We start from the raw sequence: 24335 nt of genomic DNA, 5'->3' as shown, positions 1-24335 counted from the left end.
TAAAACCTACACGAACATTATCTGATAAGACAGATAAATGCCTACAAAAGCTTTTAATGTGTTTAGAACGTTCTAGTTTACCTACAGAAACTAGGACAACTTCACCAATAAAAGTGAATGAACATTTACTTCCTCGGGTATTTAAAGGGCAAATTTTCAAATGATTTATCATACACCAAGTCAGAGCTATTGATATTAGAAAAAGGATTTTAAAATCTTCAGTGTCCTGAAGTGTTACTTTTATTTCTACCAAACATCACCTCATCTATTCTAAGAATAATTCAGTATTCCACAAAATGAGAGCAACTAAGGATATAAAGAATATTATCAAGTAACATTTACCATATAATCAAGTAGAATAATAAAATATAGATAAAACCCAAAATTAGAGTGTCTGAAAATCTTCCCCACTGTTTTTTTTAAACTATACTTCGGTGGATTGGATTCACTTCACAATAAGCAACTGAGTCAAGAAAAACACTCAGCAACTGTTACACTACACTTGATGTTATGAACAATGTTTATATTCAGCATTATGAAAGTTAAATTATAATTTATGTTTCCAAATAAATGAAATGTCTTCCATACTTCCAATTATCATAAATGTAATATTAGTTTAACATTTTATTTTGGTGTCATTATTACACTAGTTAAAGGTATTTCTGCATAACTGAAGACTAAAAAAATTACACTACAGTAAACAAACATAAGACACTTCAAGAATTTTGTGAAATTTGTTTTTTCAAGTCAGTATAACTTTAAAGGGAAAGATTTATGAAAAAATATTTGGAAAGGCCCTTCTAAATTTGAATTATTGTAAATCTAGAAAAGATCTCAAAACATAGAAAGATAATATTGTAAAATGTACAATTTCAGTCCTTTATGCTAACAGATTAATTCTTCTCCCTTAATGAGCTTTTTTCTTGCCGAAGAATAGTTGATGTGATTTAATTTTCAAAACTGAGAGTCACTGGAAAACTTTGTGATTTCTTCCAAAAATCTGTAACCACAAGACTATCCCAGTCAACAAACAGTTTTACCATTGTTTTTAGTTCCATTTATTATAAAAGTACAAATTATTTGTAAGCATAGGCCATTGAACACATTAGGCTATAAGAAGTCATATTAAATGTCTAAAGGGCAAAGGAAGATATTTACTGAAAAAGCTTCCATACAAATTCAGCCCTCTTATCTCCAGTAGTGGATTCCTGGTATTTAAATTTTAATTTACAATTAAATATAAGGTCTATAAAAACAAAGCAACTGTAATGAAAAAAATGTAATAATTTTTTATAAAGATATCCAATTAGTATATTAAGAAGTTATACTAAGAATTTTAAAATATAGATGTTTTAATGAGAATTAAAATATACAAAACTACACAATCATAAAGTAGGAGAATTGACACCACGATAGTTAAATATTTAGAAGTTAAAAATTCAGGTGGAATCTGTACCAGCTACCATAATGATGTCAACTGACATTGTGTGTGTATGTATATGTATATATATATATATATATATATATATATATACACACACACACACACACACACACACAAATAAGGAGTCTGAGTGTAATTAAGATTCTTTAAAAACAGAAAGTAATTTTTCAAGAGATGTTAAAATTACACAGCTATTGTGTACACAAATATCCCTTGCATTGTCCAATTAAAAACATATTTTGGACCGGTTCTCAGGTTTTATATACAGAAGATGCTTTGCACTGCTTTTCAACAGACAGTTATATGTCCCCCATAAAGCTGAAAGTACTCAAAGTGAAAATTATGCAGTTAACTTTTTACAAGATGGCTATGAAATTTTGTTACATAATAGCCTTTAGGTCACCTTTCAAGGAATTCAGAACTAACAGAAGACTATTATATTTTACATTAATAATGTTAGACTTTCAAATTTCTGCAACATCCATTCCAAAGTCATTTCCAAAACACAACATTTTAACTAATACATTAAGAAAACTCTCCTGAATACCTGCTACACACAAAAGAAATGCTTGAATCCAAACAAATCTGCACATTTATCCCTATTATGCTGCATTAATTTATCATACAAAGGTCAGTTTAATGTCTTTATCTTAAAAAACCCAGACCCACCCCTGTGCTTTAAACAGAGGTTCTACATAGGTAATGATAACTATAAGAAAAGAGAAGCTGTCTCTTTAAAATGCCCTGCTCTGTCCCTGTTCCCACGTGGAACCAACATCAGCAGCACTTTCTCATTAACTTCAATGTGATGCAAGATGAGGCATCATTTTATATAAATAAAACGAGAAAGCTGTAGAATACATTATTTATGGGACACAAACAGGTGAACTAAGCATGCTAGTGAAATCACAAGCCATCCCCAGAAGAGGTATCCTTACTCTGCGCCCTCTACGCTAGAAGAGGTGCCTTTACTTTTTCTCTATGAGGTAATGTTCCAGTCCAACACTACACTGAAGAATCCAGTTTAAATAGAGGAGGGAGTCACAAGTAAAATTTGAATTTCAAATGCAACGAAAATGTACTTTATAAACCGGAAAGGTTTACTCTTTGCTTCACACATCCTAATTAGATCAGGAAAGTGACACTACAAAGGCATTATATTCCGGCCAAAAATAAGAAAAAGAGAAACCAACCACACACAAAGAGCATTAAAAAGGAAGTTATAAAGGAGCAAATATAGCATTTATCTTATCTAAAATCACTCCACATTACCCCAACGTTATGTAGTTTCTGCACTATCATCTCATCCTACCTCTCTCATCTGAATGGGCTTTTCAGGTTTTTCATTGTCGGTGACGAGTTATAAGAAGCTTTGCCTTTCCAAAGAATTCATCAACAAAAAATTAATAAATATTAACTCCTTGCTCCCTGAAACGTTAAAAAGGGCATGCGAGGACTCGGGGTTTATTCTGTTACCCTTAGGAAGAAGAGGGGGATCAGTCCCGATTTTTAAGTATTTTTGGGAATTTTTTTCTAATTTTTATTTTGTTATATGCCTCAGTTCTCCCTCCATTTTGGTTGTTTATGATACTGACAACAAGCTGTCCCTGCTCTCTCTCTCTCTCTCCGGATCTCTCCTGCTTTCAGTTAACAAACCCCTCTCCCCAATGCAACAACATGCAGCACTAACTTGGAATTACACTTCCCTCTAAACATGCTCGAATGGGGAAAACCAATGGCTTCGGGGCGACTCAGAAGGGGGGAGAGCACATAAATTCGTTTCTTTATTATGAAAGGAAAAACTTTAGTCCTCTCTCCCCCCCTCCAAAGAAAACGAAGGAAAGGGGGGCTGAGTTCCCCAAAGTGGCTCCAGAGTCCCCCCAAAGATTGAGCTGCTTGTTTCCTAGAACACTCTCCAGAGAGAGGGGTCCACCCGGGAAATTTCTGTGCAAAATGCGCCTGGTTTGATAATTTGGGTGAATTTATATTAATTTTCCCTTATTTTTAGGCAACACGGTCTCTAATGTCTTCCGCTCCCTCTCACTGCTGTCACTCTATTCACAGCGCAGACCCTGGAGTAGGAGAGGGTTGCTAGAAGATGGGGGGGGGATTAGAAACTTTTGCAAAACTTTTCAGAACTCCCCAACGAAGCTAGGGGGTGAGGGAGAACCCCTCTCCCTCCTGAAGTTCCCCGGGCAAACTTCTCTCCCTCTAACTACTACGGTGCAGGCGGGAGGAAGGGGGGCTGTAAACTAAACTCCCAGGATATATTTTTATAAAATACATTTCCCGGCTTTCTATTTCTCTCCCCTACTCTCTGCCTTGGGGTGCCGAGAAGGATGGTGGGGGGCAGCTCCGTGATGTGGGGAGCGAGTAACACAAACTTTTCCTTGCCGCTGGTTGCTGCTCCTCTCTCCGCTCCCCCTCCTCCTTCTCCTCCTCCCCCTTCATAATTTAAATAACCCTGATATTTCCCTGCTAAACCCCGGCGCCTGCCCCCCAAACCCGCAGCAGACTCACCGCGGGAGCCTCAGCATCCCCTCTGCGCCCCGTTTCCACCCTTTACAGTGTTCTCCGATTTTTCTGTAATTTTTTCCCCATATTTCGGGCTGGACGCGGCGGGCCTGGAAATTGTTTGCTTTCCCCTCTTTCCAGCAGCCATTGTAGTGTATGCGCTGCGGTGCAGCCCAGCCTGCCGCACACGCCGCGCCCACACCGCCCGCCGCCCACACGCGCCGCGGGTTGGCCGCCTCCCCCTGTCACTCAGGGCCCCGGCCGCGCCCCGCCGGAGGCGCCTACGGCCCGCGCCACCCGCGCGGTTGGTGGAAGTAGACGCCGCTCAGGCCGGCGGCGGGCGGGGCCGAGCGGGGATTGGCGGCCCGGCCGCGGGCTCGGCGCTGCCACTCAGGCCGGCCGGGGAGCCGGGAGTGGGCGGCGGCGGTGTCAGTCCGGGGGGAGCCGCGGGGCCGGGAGCGGGCTAGGCTGCGCCCCTACATAACTGCTGCCGCCCGAGCCGCTGACGTCTTTCGAATTGGAGTTGGGGCTCGCGCGCCTGCCCGCCCGCGAGGTAAGTGCGGGGCTGGGGCGCCACGGGCTGCTCGCGCCGCCTTCCCCCTGCGGCCGGGCCCCGCAGCCTCGGGAGCGGAGCTTTACCCGCCCGCCTCAGGGAGGGGCGCAGGAGCGAAGCCCGCTCGGTTGCCCTTCCCCGGCTGCCCTGGCAGCAGGGGGCGGTCGCGGGGCCCGGGCGGCGAGGAGGAGGAGGCCGAGCCTGAGCCGCTGTCCTGGCCCAAGCGGGGGGGGGGGGGAGTCTCCTCCCGCCGCTGCCCCTCTCCGCGGGGGGCGGTGCAGCGGGAGCCCCCCACCCCACCTTTCCGGAAGCGGCGCCGACCCCCTGGCGCAAACGGGCGAGCGCGCCTGTAAACGGCTCCAGTGTGACAAGTGCCCGGCGTGAGCTGCGTATCCTGGGGCCTCCCGAGACCCTCTGGAGCGCAGCGCCCCACGCCGATTTGTCCGTGGGTACCTTCCTGTCCCCGCTTTGCGCAGGGCGAGGGTGGCCCCTGCACCACTCCTATAGCCCGTCCTCCTCCGCTCTCCCAGCTCTAGGTGTAATGTAGTCCTTCTGGTTTGTGGTGCTTGCGGGGCTTCACGCTGCTAGGCGCCTCTAAAGGAGTTGGCAGTAGTGGGAGGTGTGGAAAATAGCTTGATGGCTCTTGAACTACTAGTCTGCCCTAGGGTTAAACTGTACTAGGAACAAGCATGTTCCCTGTCTGTGCTATTTACAGCTGTTAACTTATTTTAGTAAGATATAATGAGTAACTGTAGTATAAACAAACCCGGGATGTGTTTGGGGTTGGCCTTCCCTTTCTAAAACAGGAAGGTCAGTCTGCATGTGTGTAAAAACCGAAGGGCGGAGGGGAGAGCTTACTTCCTGTTAAACTTCACTAAATCAAATAGTAGTAGTATTTGCATGTGACTTACCTGCTTGTCAGGCTTGATAGTGGGTTGTGCTCCCAATGTTGTTGGAAGCCTTTTATAGAAGAATCTTTTGAGGAGCCATCAGATTATTTTCCATGATACCTTTACTTGTGTAGTAGTGGCCTGTATGTTTGTAAATAGACTAGCATATTTAAACAATTTCACATCCTAAACCAAATCATTTAAACAACTTCATAAGAGCAAAACCTACTTTTTAAACAGCAGTTTGACAAACAGTACCCTTTTTATGGCTCATTAGCAACTGGACTAGACAAATTGATAAGCACTAGAAATATCTCCATTTTAAACAAACAAAGTTGTGAACTGACTGACATTAATAACATAAACTCTAGACAAAAACTGTTTCCAGAAAGCAAACTCCCATGTTGTCTTCATGAAAATATTTCAAAGATGGCTTTAAAGTCATACCTGAAATATGTCCTTATTGAGCACCTTTTTCTCAAATAAGGACAACACTCTTGGGTTATAAAATAATAGTTGGGCAAACCTTTCTCATGTCCTATACTGGTAGCATTGATGTAGATGGGATGTAGGGCCTTTCCACCTTTTCTGCATTCTGTCTAGAAACTAGCATTACTATTAGTGTACTTCCATTTTATTTTTATGCTCTGTGATCAAAAATACTCTTGCACTAATGAAGAAACTACTTAGCTCTAGATATTTTAGTTTTATTGTAACTTTGATTTCAGGTTCGCTGTGAAAACTTGCTACAAATAACTTCTGTGAATTGGCATTTTTAATGTGTATGCAGCTTTTTTTAAGCATTTTTAATTTGTATTCCCTCAGCAATAAATTCTGAGAGTTCAAATTCATTTTAAAATAAATAAAATTCTAAAGTGTGTTTCTCTTGTGAAAACATGTCTATTAATAGAGCACTTTGCAGATACAAAATTTGTATCCAGCTCACAAAAATGAGCCATGGCTATCCACATTGATAACCACTTTATATGCATAGATATCTGTGCCTGTGGCTATCTGTGGGTTTGCAGGGCTCTATCTGTTAAAAAAGACCTCTGAGTTACAGGTTTGTTTCAGTGACTTCAGACTGTTTTAAAAATTGTGCTCCAATTGTATTCTCTGGTCTTAAACTTGAGATTTAAGCTGCTATCAAACCATCCCCAAACAAGGAAACCAAATTCTGCCTTCAGTGGCACCTGGACAGCCTGGTTTTCAGAGATGTTGCCCAATTGTAACTAAAGGACAATTTGGCCTGCAGTTGAAACCTAAAAGTTCGGTTGATTTACAAAAAGTTATATAATCCCACTACCTCCTATCACTGTATTGACTTCGTAATAATAATTAATAAAATGGACTGAATAGATTTGTTACTGATGTAAGCATAATTAATACAAGATGCTATTTTACTGTAGATATGCTCAAATAAAATGTGTATTTCTGAGCTTGTCTTTACTAGCGGATTTTTGTAGAAAACCGATACTTGAAATCAAGTAGGAAGCTTAGTGTCAAACTAGTTTTCTACTTTATTTTACACCACTTCCAATTGCTAAACCAATCTTCAATATTAGTAAGTAAGTATAGTTTAAAAATATTATTCTTAAAATGTGAATTAAGTAGGATACAAATATTTCTCTAAGGAACTCTTTTAGTATGTCAAGCATGTCACTAATTGGTAATGCATTGATAGATCTAGCTGTTTCTGTACTCAAAACCTAGTTTACATTCAGTCCCTGATTCTTGTGGACTGGCCTAGGAGCACTTGCCACAAGGTAGAATGAATTTGCGAGGGCACATGGCAGAGAACTGAAAAGAAGTATAATCTGGGTGCTAGGCTGGTCACCATTTTAAATTAGAGCAGTTTGAAAGCTTCTCTAAATAAGCTGTGGTTGTTAAAAGACCCCAGAGACTCTTGAAATACTTGGTGATTTTTTTTTTTGAGTGTAGGAATGTGAGACCTACCCCTTTCCTCAGCCAAATCTCTATATTGATAATAAGGATGCAGAGGTGCTACTGTATAGGGATTTTCACTGGAAAATGGAATCCTAGTGGCTGGCTAAAGTGGTGAAAATAGCATGAAACGTTGCAATACAAAGAAGCCTGGTTTTCCTGTGTGTGCAGAAAACTAATTTTCTATATTCCTGTTTTTTCTAAAACTTCTAAATTTTATGTTTAAAAAAACCTGCCAGATCTTGCATGTATGTACTGTTAGCAGTTTCTATGTTAAACCACTTTAAAATGGAAATTTTAAAAGTGAGTCTCAACTTTAGGCATGGGTCAAATATATAAAAAAATCTATTTCTTTCCTGCTTCTAGCTGCAGTGAGACTTTTTAGGATGTCCAGAAATGTGCAGCGACTTAGAGACCATGATACAAATCCTTGTATGGCGGTAAGATTGGTCAGTTACGACTTAGTCTAAGGATTCATTACTGTAGGGGTATGAAAAGTAGAAAAATCGTTTTTTTGAAAAGCAAATAGTTTATATTGCTTGATCTTCCTTCTGAAGGGGATGGTGTGTATGTAAACATCAGAAATATTTGGACCTTTTTTAAAGTTGAGAATACTAAGTTCAGAAACACAGCTGTTCATGAATGGCTGGGCTAGGCTTGTAGTTATCAGATTTGGAATTCTGATCGCAATTTCAAGGACAGACTTAAATCCTTGTAGCTCCTATTTGGGTTGTTTTTTATGGGGCGGTTTTCTTTTTAGGTAATCAAGTATTTTGCAGTATACTGTGTTTAGTACCTTTGAAAGTACCCAACAGAACTTCTGTTTGCATTCTGCAGGCAGATGGAGACAGATGGCCTGACTCTTTCCCAGAGGTGTTGAGCAGCTGCAATTCCTAGTGAAGTCTTTGCTTTCAGATTTCCTGGCCCTTCTTGTAAGAGCAGGAGTTGCTATAGTCTCCCTGATGCAAAGTTTCTCCTAATTCCCAAACTATTGTTTGTAGCATTCAGGCAGCTTCCTTTAACCAGAGTTTGTGCTTTGGGATGTGTTTTTTTTGTTTGTTTGTTTGTTTTGTTTTGTTTTTTTTAAAGAATGAAGTACACTAAAGATGTGTAAATATATTTATCCCCACCAGCTCTTAAGTGTGACATGTCTTCCATATTAAAGGAAACAGATGCCTCTAGACATTGTATGGAAAACAATAACTACAGAAGGGATATGTGTACCTCTTATTTTTTAAAGTACAAAAACTGCAGAAAATTTTGGGTAAGTAGGCTTGAGCAAAATCTCAATCAAACAGAATATTTTTGTTTAACAAAACAGTCCTTTGGGTTTATCCCAGTAACTGATGCCTAAAACTAATCAAACTTTGCAGTAGATAATTCCAGTTTATTCTGTCAATATTCTGACATATTGCATCTCTACTGTTTTAGCACTATTAAAATGAAAATAGTAATGAGACTTTTAGTTTTGCCTCAGTGTAATTTTAAGAACAGTGGAGATACCAAGTAATTTTCAGATGTTAAAGCAAATCTTAAACTGATGTATTTTGGGGGTGGGGAGATTGAGGTTGTTTGGTTTTTTTGGTTTTTGTTTTAAATCTCAGTGGGTCCACTCAAATGTTTCTTGCAATATTAAATACCCCCATCACCTTTGACTCCTTAGATCTTAGTACTACAGGATGGACCTCTCTGGTCCAGCCCCCTCGGGACCTGAGTGGTCCCAAACAATGAGATTTGCCGAACCAAGGGAGGTCCTGTACTAAACTGCTGCCGTCGCCCACGCCACCGCTTCCTGGCCAGCCGTCGCTCCCTGGGCTGGAGCTCTTTAGTCCCACTGCGCAGGCGGGGCTAGAGCTTCGTGGATGCTGCTAACCCCCTGCTACTGCCTTGTTGCTGGGACCAGATCTTCCCGCTGCGGCACCCTCCCCCCATCGGGCTCCTGGGTGAGGTTCCCTCCCACCCTACCCCCCCAAAGGCAACTGCATCGCTGCCAGAACTCCCTATATCTGAACTCTGTGATCCTGCTGGAGCATGGATGTTGCTGGAACAGAGAGTCCCAGTTAAAGGAGGTACAACCTATAGTATTATATTCTGACCCAAATCTCATGGATGCATTAGAAAACAAAATTAAACAATATAATCAGGGAGTTCTTTCCTATGTTAATTTCCCTCACTACTGTTTAAATAAGCTTAGTTCTATAACACCTTAGAGACTAACAATATATAGAGATCATCATGAGTTTTTTGTGGGCAAAACCCGCTTGCTCAGATGAGTCAAGCTCATGGTACTATATACCGTCTTTTAGCTAATATACCCCGTGGCTTTTGCAGTTTGAGTAAAAAAAAATATTGTATGCCCCATGCACGAGTGTAACCTGCAGGGTATACAAGACTTTTTTTTTTTTTTTTTTTTCAAACTATGCGGGGAGAGGCTTCCACGGGTCGGGGGGTGGAGGGGGGATTAGCTACCCTCCGGACGGGGGAGCGCACACCCTGCCTGGTTCCTGCTCAGCCGCACAACCTCCAGGCGGGGGAATGAGAGTGCTCCCCTGCTCCTTCCTGCAGCTGCGCAGGAACCGGGAGATGAGTTCTCCCCTGCCCAGAGGCTGGCGGCTGTGCAGCGGGGGAAGGAGCAGGGGAGCACTCACCACCAGGTGAGTGTGGTTTTAAAAAAAAAAAAGTTTGCATAACCTGCGGGGAGGGGGTGCGGAGTTTGTAAAAACTAATATAATCCACGGGTTATATTCGCTAAAATACATATGTATTTTTGTTAGCCGCGCTGCTATATTCACTTTGTCTTCCCTGACGTTATTTTTACTCTTTATTTTGCTTCCTGTTAATACATCTCGGGGGTTTTCCATCTTGGGTGTCATGCAGTGTCATTTCTATGTCCTTCTAACTCCAGCTTTTCCTTGTTCAGGCAAAACATTTTGCAGTGGAAATAGCAGCAGAGAAATCACTCATTCTGTACTCTATTAGCAACACTTTTTAATTAATAGACTTGTGGACAAACAGCTTTTTTGGGGTTGTACCATTATGAAGTTAATCTGAAATATTGCTATACGACTGCTGTAATTCAGTACAAGTATTTCTGTTCACTATCTACTGACATGACAAGGGGTATGGTTTATCTAGTGTTCCTTAACTAATGCAGGTCTGTTAAAATGATCAACTAATCAGATTAAGTACCTAGTTTCTGATTTTAAAAAAAAAAGGACTTCTGAAAAGTCCATTTACCAGTAGCTGAACTAGATGTAGAGATTTCTAAGAAATTAATGTATTCTCATATTCACTTTATTCTATTTACAGCATGCTATTATGATACAAAGGAGAAAAGATGGGGTGAAACCAAATATGCCTGCGGCAGAAGAGAGAGAAAATATATTGAAGTCAATGGGAAGGATGCCATACTGACCACACAATCTGCATTGTTTACTATTTAATGTTTACTACTGAGACTTGTTAGCTAGACAATAAATTTTTTTAACGTCTCTTTATTTTATCTAAGATGCTGCCAACTGAAGAACATGATTGCCTTAGATTATAAACTTTTGGAGTAGGAGAAGACAGGGCCTGGCAGGGATAACCTTTCTTCTGTTTTTAAAGTATCTGGCACTTTGGGGTCCTGGTCAGGGTTTGGGATGTGATAGTGTTAATAGATGAGCCTGGCCAGTTGGGGTGGGGGATGCAGGTGGGAGTCTGTGTTCCCGGGTAGTTGGCCTCAAAACCATCTCTCAGGGCACACTGACTCCCAAGGAGAGCTCCTCCTCTTCCCCCCCTCCCCATGTAAACATGTACCCTCTGACATTTTTTCATGGTTATACACATTTTAACGTGCCTGGTCAGAGTAGGGCTTCTAGAAGCTACCATGATGTAAACAATTGTGTTCCTAAGAGGTATGTTGCAGGCATGTAGAAAGATGGCCCTGAGGCAGTTATAAAAGTAATTATTTCACTTAATGCTAAATACCACATAATTACCCTTGATATCTGACAGCTTCTTCAAAATAAGTTTTGACATAGAGGCATATCTGTGGCAGGAGACAAAGCAGCTGCCTAGATCAAGAATTACAGAGAGAGTGAAACTACGATGACTGGTTTTGTTTGGTACAACTTAAGTACTAACCTACTGTCTTGCTTAATAGTTAAAGTAGCAGGTCTCTCTTCTGGATTTTTCATGTGTTTATGCAAATGCCATCACTTAGATGAGTCACACTTACCATAACTCTAAGTGGAGGTATCTGACAACAATACAGTTACTGAAGTTACAGCTTAACAAACCCGAACCATACAAGCTACTACTAGGAAAAAATACATAACTAATTTCTAGTTAAAGCAAAAAACCTGTTAAATCAGATTTGTGCAGCAGCCATCTGCTTCTTTGAGGACAGTCTTGAGAGGGAAGAAATTGGATTGCATTGGTCTTAAATGTGCCTTTTGATTAACTGTTTAATGAAGCACTATTATATACCATCACCAGCAGGTAAATAGTAATAAATAAGTTGACAGAAAATGCTTACCCTACAATTACTGTAAGATATTTAAGATCTTAGCTCTGATTTTGATTTTAATAACGCCCTGGTCAGTTCATCTTCCATGAAACTTTCAAACCTCAACAAAAGCATTCTTAAAAAAAATCTAAAGCTATGTCTTGAGCACACAGAGTACATAAAGCACCTTGGCTGCTGAAAGTGACTTTTTCTGAAGGGGCCTAGATTGCTGAGCCTATCATGCTCTAAACAAGGCAGAAAGTTGCACTGCATGTTGCTACCTAATCAACCACCTTGTCTTACCACATTAAGAAAATCTCCCAATGTTGGCATTAAAGCATGAGCCATGATCCTATTCTGCCAGAGGGAGCACCTTCCACAATGTGGAACCATTTGTTAAAGCTACTGTTGCAGTGGACTTAGCATGTTGCATATGTGTTCCAAGTGATAGGATGGATGCTTTTGTCTGTAATGTAAGGGGTTAGTATATCCTGGCAACACTTGGTATAATGAGTTACAGGTAAGGTTTGACTGGAGAGAGAATATAGTGACTTCAGAGAGTATAGTCATCCCTTCTATAACTAATATAATGGGTGCATTGCCATTGACGTGTCTACCAGTAATTACTGTCAAGAATCAGTAAAACTTTTTATATGAAACCTTGAAATTTTTTTTTACTTGGTTGACTATTGAAAGACACTAGATCTCAATGTTATTTCCTCACCAGGAGCTGCAGTGTTTATCTTATTTTGTATAGTGTGGGTGACTGAACTATGAATGTGAAACAGAGCCTTATGTATGCAACAGTTCTTCACACTTTACAAAAATTAGTGGATTAACTATCTTTGACTTTGAGCTGAGGATATTGGTCTTTCCTTATCTCTGTGCTTACATTCCTTTTTTTTAATCAAGTGTAGTAGGGTAGAGACTAACACACAAGTAAAGGGCCAGTGTTTGATCCTGCTTTCAACTGTATCAACGAGTTCTAGAAATGTTCTGAATTTTAGTACTACACTCCTGAGCTGGATCTTCACTGTAGTTGTCTTATTTTACTCTGAAGAACTGTAACCATGTTTAGCCATGATCAAGCAATTTGTCTCTTGCCATCCTTCTCCAGCCTCTGACAAACAGAGGCCAAGGACACCATTTTATCCCCTGGCTAATAGCCTTTTATGGTCCTAACCTCCATGAAATTATCTAGCTTCTCTTTAAACTCTATTATAGTCCTAGCCTTCACAGCCTCCTCTGGCAAGGAGTTCCACAGGTTGACTACACGCTGTGTGAAGAAGAACTTTCTTTTATTAGTTTTAAACCTGCTACCCATTAATTTCATTTGGTGTCCTCTAGTTCTTCTATTGAGGGAACTAATAAATAACTTTTCTTTATCTGCTCTCTCCACACCATGATAGATTTTATATAGCTCTATCATATTCCCCCCAGTCTCCTGTTTTCTAAATTGAAAAGACCCAGTCACTTTAACCTCTCCTCATATGGGACCCGTTCCAAACTCCTAATCATTTTAGTTGCCCTTTTCTGAACCCTTTCCATGGCCAAAATACCTTTTTTGAGGTGAGGAGACCACATCTGTACACAGTATTCAAGATGTGGACGTACCATCGTTTTATACAGGGGCAGTAAGATATTCTGGGTCTTATTTTCTATCCTTTTTTTAATAATTCCTAGCATCCTGTTTTCCTTTTTGACCGCTGCTGCACTCTGTGTGGAAGTTTTAGAGAACTGTCCACGATAACTCCCAAGATCTCTTTCCTGCTTTGTCGTAGCCAAATTAGCCCCCATCATACTGTATGTATAGTTGGGGTTATTTTTCCCAATGTGCATTACTTTACACTTATCCACATTCAATTTCATTTGCCATTTTGTTGCCCAATCAGTTTGGTGAGATCTTCTTGGAGTCCCTCACAGTCTGCTTCTGTCGTGACTATGCTAAACAGTTTGGTATCATCTGCAAACTTTACCACCTTACTGCTTACCCCTTTCTCCAAATCATTTATGAATAAGTTGGTGACTGACCCAGCCACTAGGAGCTGAGAAGTTAGCCTGGGGGATGGGAGCAGCACAAATCTCATTCCCTCCAGGATGTGAGAGCTCTGTGGAGGGAGCAGCCTGCAGTTTCAAGCAGGACGCCTTAGGGTGCTGCTGGCTTAGATAAGCATCTCCTACCCAGAGCCTGCTTCTGGCACTCCTGCACTTCAATTCCCTGCTCCGTGTCACAACTCCCTCCTACATGCCTACCCCAGGCCAGAATCCTCTCTTGCACCCAAACACCTCAGACCCTACACCAAGTCACCACCCAAACCCTCTGCAACCTTCCCTTCTTCTAAGTAACAGCTCCCTCCCAGACGTTGCACCCCCTCATAATGCCCCATCCCCCAGGCCAGAATCCTCTTCACCCATACCCCCTCCCTGACTCAACACCCCAATCCCCTGATCCAGGTCTCATTCCCCTCCTTTCCCCAAACTCCCTCACAGACCTTTCACCATCTCCTGTACCCCAGTCCCTTACCCTGTGTGTCCATCCCATTCACTCACCCCCTCCCCGCCACAGAAAAGTATGGTTCTTGACCACTTTCCAAAATTTTGGAGTGGCCCCCTGCCAGAAATTATTGTCCTGCCCTGCTCTAAACATTTAGGCTGTGTCTAGACTGGCAAGTTTTTCCGCAAAATCATCTGCTTTTGCAGAAAAACTTGCCAGCTGTCTACACTGGCCGCTTGAATTTCCGGAAAAGCACTGACGATCTCATGTAAGATCGTCAGTGCTTTTCTGGAAATACTATGCTGCTTCTGTTCGGGCAAAAGTCTTTTTCCGAAAGACTTTTGCGCAAAAGGGCCAGTGTAGACAGCACAGTACTGTTTTCCACAAAAAAGCTCTGATCGCGAAAATGGCAATCGGGGCTTTTTTGCGGAAAACTGTGTCCAGATTGGCCATGGACTCTTTTCCACAAAAAGTGCTTTTGCGGAAAAGCATCCTGCCAATCTAGACGTGCTTTTCCAAAAATGCTTTTAACTGAAAACTTTTCCGTTAAAAGCATTTTCGGAAAATCATGCTAGTGTAGACGTAGCCTTATATGGGTTGTGTAAGATGACTTGACAAATATTCCAAACAGCAGAATGTCCTAGCAATACATCTTAAACTGGTAAAAATCAAAATTACTAAACTTCAGAAGGGAAAATACTTTCAAGTAAGTACTAAAAGAATGAACACTGATGAAAACCTTTTCCTCTCCCATCTCCCTTTTGTCATCATTTTTGTAATTCTATCTCTTGTGTACCTGAATCCTGTCTATCTCGTCCATGCTCCATTCAGGCTGATGCTAAATTTTGCCCTACCATATCAGCCCTTGTCAGTATTTTAAAAACATTCTTGTCTCAGCTACTGCATGTATCTGTTAAATATACTGCAACAAAAGTTCTTGTTTGCCATTGCAGCTGTTGTTTTTTACCTTGAATCCCTGATTTCCCTTTGGGTTAATTTGAAATGTCTCATCCTATAGGTTCTGCTGCTAACTGTATCTTGCCTCTTTCTTCTTTACTGTTCTCTTGATGATCTTACATGCAATCTCTGAAAGCCATCTCATTGAATATCTTTCTGATTCTGTTGTGCAGTCTCATTTTCCTCCACATCCCTCCATGACTTTTTTCCAAACTAGCCTTCCAGAGGATCTCCATCCCTGAACATCTCTGTCGCCTCCTACCTAATATGTGAATATTATAGCAGCTGTACACTTTTATATTTAAAAAATCCATCTGTATATATATATGCTTACAAAATATTGGGTGCATAACGAAAGCCTATGATTTTTTTTATTGTTGTAGCCTTCCTACTTTACAAACTTTCCACCCCCATTTGTTGTATCTTGTTGGACAGTCTGCTTAATTGGAATTGTCAACTCCTTAAACAAGAATCTGCCATTTCTTATTAGTCTGTACAGGCAAGTGCCATATATAGCTGTAGCACTGTAGAAAAAATAGCTGAGAACACTGAAGACTAGAACAGACTTCAGAATCCTGAAATTCACAAGTAATGGGTCAGAATCTGGGGGCTTGTTTAGTGAGCTCTCCAAGGGAATCTTGCAAAGAGATTAAAGAAGGTGAAAGTTTATATTAAGTGCTTTCTCCCCGTAGTAATATGGAACTGTCTGATTCAATTAAAACTGTTCTTGGAGCAATTGTGTAATATATGTCAGAGCTGAAATAGCAATCCCCTTTACCATAAGCACGTGGATGAAACTTCAATCTTGGCTTTGTATTCCACCTAGCACTCACACAATGCAACTTAATTTAGTGAAAATATTTTTTTTATTAATTTCTATGCATTATATATAAAAAAAATTATATTTTTGCTATTACTTAGACAGCTTTATTAAGAAATCTACAATAATTCTTAGGGTTTGTTTGGTTTTTTTAGAGGATCAGACAGATGCAGAAATCATCAGTTGATTGAGGTAGTGTATTTTTTGCCAATTTGTATAGTTTTTAAGTTAAATTTAATCCAGTCATGTCAAATACCCAAATCCATCTGGCATTTTTTCCACAATGCTTACTGCCAACCCCCAAATTTATTACTGGCAAATTGAGATACTCACTGTACTTTTCCTCCAAATGGCTAATTTAAATGTTTGAAAAAGTCCCAATACCAGCATCCAGGTTACCTATCTGCTTATCTTATTCTGATAGTAAACAGCTGCTTAGGAAACATGTTTAACCAAACTTTAATACGTGACAGGACTTGGATCCTTGCGCACCATTGTTCCTATGATCCTTCAGAAAGATATTTTTTTATTAAAAGATAATGTCCCTAATGGGTTGTCTTGATTAGTCTTAACTTTTTCCAAAGTGTAATAGGCTTTTTTAAAATTCTGGAATTAATGCTGGCTGCTATTAGAATAATCCTACAATTATCCAAGTGTCGTGCTACTGTATTCTTAATTATATTCAGTCATTTCCCTTCCACTGAGGAAAGACTCTATGATATTATTCCTAGGATCTCTGCTGGTTTCTTTTTCTGAAGATGAACGCCATGCTAGAGGTGTCTTTAGGAACAGTTGCTATTTTTAAAGAATCTCATATTTTTGCTATTTCACATTTCCTTTAGATCTCCTTAGAGGATTTCATCTAGTGTTAGTGATTCAACTGTTTAAGCAGCTTCATAACTTCAGTTTCTGCTAACGCCATGCTCTGATTTCACATGAAAAATGTCCTTGGATATTGGTCACTGTTTATGGTAAACACTGCTACAAACTTGCATTCTCTCTTACCTAATTTTTCCCTAGTCCTTTCACTTCTTTGTAATCAGGAGGGCTTACAAATCACACTAAAAGCCTTTCTTGCTTTTAATAATCTGTTAATGGGATTTTTTTTTTAAATTAGCCTTGGCTACATGTTCTTCATATTTATTTCTCTGTACTATGTATTTCCTGTTTAAACCTTGGTCCATTGTGTATTCTGCTCTCCATGCCAACTGAGCATAGTTTTTGCTTTTTTTTTTTTTTTTTTTTTTTTAAAGGTGCTTCATTTTTTTTAAACTCTCTCAGATTTCTTGATGTCATCACTTAACTATGCTGGGTTGTTGTTTTTTAAACTTCATATGACAGTTCCCCTACACAAACCCACACACTATGTGCCAGTGAATCACATTGATGCTGTTATATACTGTTCTATATAATAAGCATGATCCCCATCCTCATTGCAATTAGGAGCTCTTTGACTTAGCTTTGTCCTTCTCAAACCCAGCCACATCCTCACACTTTATAGATTTTTTTGTTTAAGAAACATTTAAATTTGTTTTTGATGGCAGAGCTGAAGGAGATTTTTTGGGGGGGGGGGGAGAGAAGGAAGTGATTTCTTCTCTTACAAGACAAGTGCTACAAGTGATGTGTGACCGTATGCAAACCTAGATATAGAATGTAAGCTTGCATGGATGGGATCATTTTGCGGCAGGGATCATTTTTTTGTTGTATTTCTGTACCACATCTATAATAATGGGGCCTTGTTCCCTCATTGTGTAGACCTACAGTCCATGTCAATCTAGTGTCTCATAATGGCTGGAGATGTGAAACAACATAAAGACTAAATATCTCTCTCTCTAGTTGTTCCAAAAAATGGGGAAAAAAAGATGAATGAATAATAACAACATGTAGTATTCTTTTACCCTGGGAAAATACAAACAAGCAACTGTGTGCCCAAGAACTATGTTGTACTAGAAGATTTACTTGGCTTTGCTTGGGTTCCTACATAAATTTTGTTTTTCTTCATTTAAATCTCTAAGGTGGGATTGAGGATGAGGGGACAACTCCAGTTGTCTTTCACCACAGTAGGTTGGGGCCAAGTGAGAAGCGCCTGTCCATGGCCATTGTAATCATAGCTGGGAGGGGGGAAGGGGTGCATGTCCCCTAGCAGGGAAACAAACAAACTCTCTGAAATATATAGTAGATAGCAGTCCCTTTTTCCACCACTGCTCCCTGATGGCCTGAAGGGGTTATAGCTGCCCTGGTCCTATTGCTGCCACCCTGTGGTCATTCCGCAGTTAGAATGTCACTCTTACAAGTCTCCTCCCTTTCCATTTATGGAAAACAATCAAATTCCATGCACATGCCATTATTCTGGCCCAACCAAATCCTGACCTTGTTTAAGTTATGATAAGAGGAAGCTACATATCAAATTTGGTGGCCCGAGCTCTTACCATTTAGGAGAAGTTCTTGAACAAAGACTCACAGATGTACCTTTCTAAAATATATAGTAAGATCAAAGACAAATTAATATAGTGAAGAGAAGTAATGCCTTTAAAACTAAGTCCAACAGTGGAAATCAAAAGCGTTATCTTGAGCTTGAAATTGTATCAAGCATGAGAGAAACTTCTCTATTATTTGAATATAAGGAAATGAAGTTGGTTTGTCAATAGCCTCACTTAAATTTGCTGATAATTATTCAGTAAAATAAGGTGTAATTTTTTTAATAGCATAGGTCATCTGTAGGAGAGTAACATCATATTCTGTCATCAGATACGATGCTGAGTTCTAGTTGGTCTTAGGCACTATTATTGGATGAGTCTGTCTGAGAGGTTTTACTGAGAGCAAAAATATAAGTATAATTTTGGTTTAAAAAACATCTCCAGAAATGGTTTTCACTCTGACTGGCTGCATACTACACTGCAGGTTTTGTGCACTTTAGAATAAAGTATATATTTCAGTCTATGGATTATAAAAGAGTTTAAGGATAAAGAGCTAGATTTTGATGTGGGACTTATAGTACTGTACATTTGAAGTAATACCATTAATATCAATATTCAGTTCCTTAACTTTAGGAAAATCAGCTACAAGTGGATTAAGTTAGGCCAAAGAGATTGTCTGAAAGGGACAGCAATATACAGATTTTTTTTTTTATTCAATGGGCTGGTGGAAGCACTTATTTTGAAAAATGTATTTTTGATTTTTAAAGATAATCCTATGATAGTTTCTCATGTCAATATGTATTTTTACCTGCTGAAAACTGTGATCAGTAAAAAGCATCTCGAGACTCAGAGAAAATATCCACCTGTACATGCATCAAAAGCAGTTTTCAAGAGTGAATATTTTCCATTTTATTTTATTTTAAAAATATTGTATTTGATTACCTCAAAAAGTAGAATAATATCAGCTGCTTTATAGTTTTAGAATGACAAAAAAAGCAATATTGAGAGAAAAATTGGTAGCCAGAGACTGGCAGAATGTATCACATTTGAGCTCTGCCCTTCTGTTGCTCAACCGGCCCCCCGATGTGCCTGCTGCCATATGAGCTAGGATAATGTTGGCCATTCTGACTTTAAACAAGGCAAAGATTCCCCATGCTTGGAGAATCCATAGCTGTCCTATTTTACAATAACCATGGAAAATACTGGCTGTTTACCACTGTTGAATATTGTTACAAGTACAAAAGGCCCGGACAAAAGCAGTGAATTAGTTTAAACCAAAAATGGCCCCACTGATGTAATCCAAGGGATGTTAATATTGTTTGGTACAAACAAAATGTAGAACTGGAAATTAATAGACCAAGATTGGTGTGATGGATATTCAGTCTAATTGGTGGACAAAATAATAAAGAAAATGCCGCTTTCCTCCCTTTTGGGGTTCCCTAAAAAAAGACTTTGAAAAAAAGGACACAATTAATTCAATTCAGATCAGCTCACTCTCTCTTAGCCCATCCCAGTTGTTTTCCCTCCCCTAGCATTGCACTTTATCTCAACTCATCTAATGGATTTTTTTCCATGAGAGGAAGACTGGCTTGGCCTTAGTCTTATTCAAGGAACTTTGTTTTCATCTGTGAGTACTGAAAATCACACATCACATCAAATCACGTAAGATCGTGCATTGTTTTTCCTCCCTTGTGTTATTTTCTGCCCCTCTTCTAGACCAGGACTAAGCAACAAGTGTTGTGGTTGACTTGCCAACCAAAAAACATCAGTAGTCCAATATTACAGAAGACAACAAAACTGTATTTTACCCATCTTTTTATCCTGTCTCTCTACCTTATCTCTGTCAAGAACAGGCTAAAGTCAATGTTCTCTATGCATCAGAATTGAAAGTAAAATGAATCCTTTCCTTTTCGTTGAAGAAAGTTCATTCTGAAAATTGATTTTGCCTCTGAAAGGAGCAAGTCAAAATATTTAAAGCCTAAGTCACTTTTTCATGATAACACTCGTTTCAAGAAGAATGCTTGTTTAGATTTCTTATTCTTTTTTTATGTTTAATAAAAAAACCTTTAATGTGAATGAATACTTTAGGGTGTTTGCCAAGTAACTGAGGCTATGTCTAAACTACGGAGTTTTTCTGAGATACTAGAGGTATCCCGGAAAAACTCCACTGCGTCCAGGGAACGCATCTGCTCTTCCAAAATTTTTTCGGAAGAGCAGATGTGCTCTTTCGAAAGCCCTGTATTCCTCCTTTTATGTGGAATAAGCGCTCTTCCAAAAGAGGAGGTTTTCCCCACATTTAGCTGCCTGTAAATGGTACAAATATCGGAAAAGCCTCTTCTGAAAAAATATTCCGAAAAAGGTACGCAAATTGTGGTTCTCAATTTGCATACCTTTTTCCAAAAAAAACTAACAGTGTGGACATAGTCTGAGTAAAACACCAAGATCTCTGTTTAAAATGACCTGGAACTTATCTATTACTGTCTAATGTTGAGCAGCAGAAAAGTTTAATTTTTTGGGTCTTTAAAATCAAAAGCTATAAAAATGTTGGGTCTATTCCCAGCCCTGATACTAAGTCTATTTATTTTATGGATATTTTGTATATTTTTATAATTGCAAAATGGCCTTCAAATTAATAAATTGTGACACACACTGTTCCTGGTTGTAACATGTAGAAATTAACTGCTTATTTGAAGGACATTGCTGGATTAAATTATGGTTAGGCTTGGCACAATGTGATTTAAAAAAATTGTTTAATACTGTGTTTAATTTGTATTGATTTTAAATGTTCACAGTTGTGCAAAATTATGGATTTTAAGTATTTTTTTGTCAATTTGACTGTTCATGGCTGCAGAAGATTATTGGGGAGTCAGACAGTAAATATTTAATGACAATAAATGTTGAGATTCAATAATTAAAGCTTTATAGTCATTAAAAATTAACACCACATTCACCTACTAAATGTCTTAAATTAAGTTATTGAGCAGCATTTTCCTTACTTTGCCTGTCTGTACATTTTGATTATTGTCGATGGAAATAGTTTGTTGGTTGGTGTGTTCGTTGAAATTGATGATTACCAACATCTGCTAGTAAAAATGTAATCCTTCCAAGACTAATTATGATGTTTTGTTTGTGCCCTGTACTAAGTGCGTGTGGACACTTGTATTGAATTATTTGGCTATATTTTTTATACTAGTTTCTCTTCTTTTTGATTATTTTTGATTAAATCTTTGTAGAAGTGCTCACTTTGTGCCAGGTTCTGTACAGAAATAAGAAGCCAAACATTTCTTATCCAGTAGCAGTTTGCACTTTTGATAAAATGTACTTCTTAATGCAGCAGGTTTGTAAAGGTCTCAAAAAATTAAGGACCTATAGATTTGGTATTACAAGAAGTACTGTATATGTATTCAACCAATTTAATCTAATATAATAAGCCACTTTTGATCCGTTTACTTAAGTCAAATTAAGTGACATTAATGAAAATATTTAGTTAAAGGCATTTCTTTTTATTAGCAGAACATTATGTAATTATTGAACAAATTGTCTCTAATGTAATAATCTTGAATTAAGAGCTGCATTGTCAGTGTTTGGAGATATGCCACCGAAAGGAGCTGTGATCTGCACTGCTCATCTAGAGGGTACTTCATGGAATAATTCATTCATCTTGTCACTGTCGGGTAATATCCTGGAAAATGCTTTTACATTACAAATGGTGTGTGATAAGGTCAAGAATGCCAATGTGAAAATGAACCCAAAGAAATGAGCTATTTCAAGTGCCCAGATCACTTTTTCCAATTGATTAGTGAAGCAGGAATTTTGACACAAAAAGAAAATTGAGGCAATACTGTCTGAGATGTATTGAATTTTCTATGGCTCTGCTCCTATTAAATATTTTTCTGGGTTTGCTAATAGCACAAATCTGTTTCCTAAGTTAAATGAAAAATAAACAGTGTTAAGTGGGCAGGTGTGCAGTTTGGCATTTGCAGAGTTCAGAGATGCTGCCCTTTATTCAAAACCCCTTATGTATATGAAACAGATGTAAATTCTTTCAAACTGTGAGCAATTTCTCTGCAGCCCAAAAACATGAGAATAGCTGTAAAAAATAGTATTATTAGAGCAAGAGTGTCAGTTCTGCAAAGATAAATGATTACGCTATTCGAAAGAAACCTGAAGCAGTTATTCCTTCTCCATACTCCTTTCCCCAATATTTTTATGAGAGAGGTGTGAAAGTTCAGAATGGACCATGCATTTTTGTAGTGACTCTTCAAATCTGAGATTGCTGTTGATATGCTTAGAAATGCATGTGAACAGTCTGACTGGCAACCAACAGAAATTGTTTACCCTGCACTGCTTAACCTAATGGCCTGATGTTGACCCAGTTAAAAAATAAGTTATAGGTGAGGGACTCTTAAAGTTTTATATTTTCAAAAATCAGATTTGAGGTGCCTGATGGGCTATACATAGATCTGTTTTCTTTGATAGGTGGAAAAGAGGGGTCTTTGTTTACATCTTTAGCAAGCATTACACACCATGCAATTTTTAGGACCATTGCCTTATTTTGTGCTGTGTCAGGATTATATTATTCATACTATTTTCATGTCTATTGTGCAATGTGTTAGACCCCAGCAAGCAACCACCCCTTCTTTGCCACCCACTAGGACAATCGTGAGGGAAAATCCAAGATTCTATGCACTGGATTCCCCAAGGATATTTATGCTCATGTAGTCTGAACATAGTCCAACCTCTCCCTCAATCTTGTGCTTCCTAGGAACAATCTTGTGGCATGGACCTTCTAATTGGCACCTCCTACTGAGTATTGGAACCCACTTTCCAGCTACCTCGTCCCTATAGGCAGAGAGCTGACCTGTCAATTTCCCCAAAGCTCTATGTCAGATATAGTGTGATGCTTCTGGTTTACAGTTCAACTTGCTTAGAGGCATGCGGCAGTGAAGCAGTCACCTCTCTCACACGTTTTGTTCAATCTATCAACTTTATGCTCTTGACTGAATTGATGAAGCACAGGAGCCTGCAGATTATTCAACACAATGAAACTTCCTAAACACAATGTCCTATACTAGCTCATCCTACCCTTGGGTGATCAGCTGTGGTCTGGCAGGCAGGCTCCACTGTCCCTGTGCCTACCCTGCCTTTGTAGCAGACTCCCTCATTTTACTTTGGTGCAAAATGGCTCTTTCCTCCAGTTTTCCTCTATGAGGCCCGTTATAGGCCCCTGCTGGGTCACCTGGTGCTTGTGTTCTGCCATTTGGTAGTTTTCCATTGCTCCCAAACACCCTCCCTCCAAATAAGAGAAGGAAGTTTTTCTTCCAGGTAGAAGCAAATCTATTGTCCCTAGAGAGATTTACTTTGAATAGAGGACAGCTGAGTGCTGAATTAGGATTGCTAACTGTCCCAACCAGATGGACCAGACACCATTTGCCACAAAGATTTAAGATGTGCACGAGAACACCCCTTTTATTTTAAGCATTATAGCAAAGCTGTAAACGAGTTTGGAGGCAGATTTTTTCATGTCCTAGAGAAGGATATTGTCCGTAAATTTCCAGTAACCCATAATAAAAGTAATCCCATAATTTACCTTTTAAAATAGCTTCCTTTTGTAAATATTTAAAAGTCTAGGAAAGAGACCCAGTTGAGAAATTTCTTTAAACAAGCATTTAAGACTAATTTATCCATTTTATTGGCTGTTGGCTGAAGTGGCCATTCACAATTAGAAATCTATGAAAATGCAAGTTGTCTTAGAGGACTGATGTAGAAACTAGTTATACTGTGAAATGCATTGCATCTTGAGGATACCAGCT

General features: G+C 39.3%; 2 protein-coding genes across 4 annotated transcripts in view; one reads left to right on the top strand and one right to left on the bottom strand.

The window, feature by feature from the left end:
• PLAG1 (PLAG1 zinc finger) overlaps window positions 1–4121 on the bottom strand; it is a 51087-nt gene extending 46966 nt beyond the window's left edge. For both annotated transcript variants that reach the window (XM_006126138.4, XM_006126141.4), the window contains exon 1: window positions 3965–4121. The gene's annotated coding sequence lies outside the window, so the exon portion shown is untranslated. The remainder of the gene's footprint in view (window positions 1–3964) is intronic.
• A 247-nt stretch (window positions 4122–4368) lies between these two features.
• CHCHD7 (coiled-coil-helix-coiled-coil-helix domain containing 7) lies at window positions 4369–10836 on the top strand. 2 transcript variants are annotated; one of them, XM_075920668.1, is made up of 4 exons: window positions 4369–4511; window positions 7712–7785; window positions 8511–8609; window positions 10655–10836. In XM_075920668.1, the coding sequence occupies exons 2-4, from the start codon at window positions 7732–7734 to the stop codon at window positions 10757–10759; spliced, it is 258 nt and encodes an 85-aa protein (XP_075776783.1). In that variant the 5' UTR covers window positions 4369–4511; window positions 7712–7731; the 3' UTR covers window positions 10760–10836. The 2 variants fall into 2 exon arrangements, 1 of the variants encoding a protein (XP_075776783.1); XR_012901443.1 differs by having other exon boundaries at window positions 4428–4511; window positions 8479–8609; window positions 10655–10705.
• The last annotated feature ends 13499 nt before the right edge of the window (window positions 10837–24335 follow it).

Source organism: Pelodiscus sinensis, chromosome 2, assembly GCF_049634645.1.
Source record: "Pelodiscus sinensis isolate JC-2024 chromosome 2, ASM4963464v1, whole genome shotgun sequence".
NCBI classification, from domain to species: Eukaryota; Metazoa; Chordata; order Testudines; family Trionychidae; genus Pelodiscus; species Pelodiscus sinensis.
This window is presented reverse-complemented; position numbering and strand designations above follow the sequence as displayed.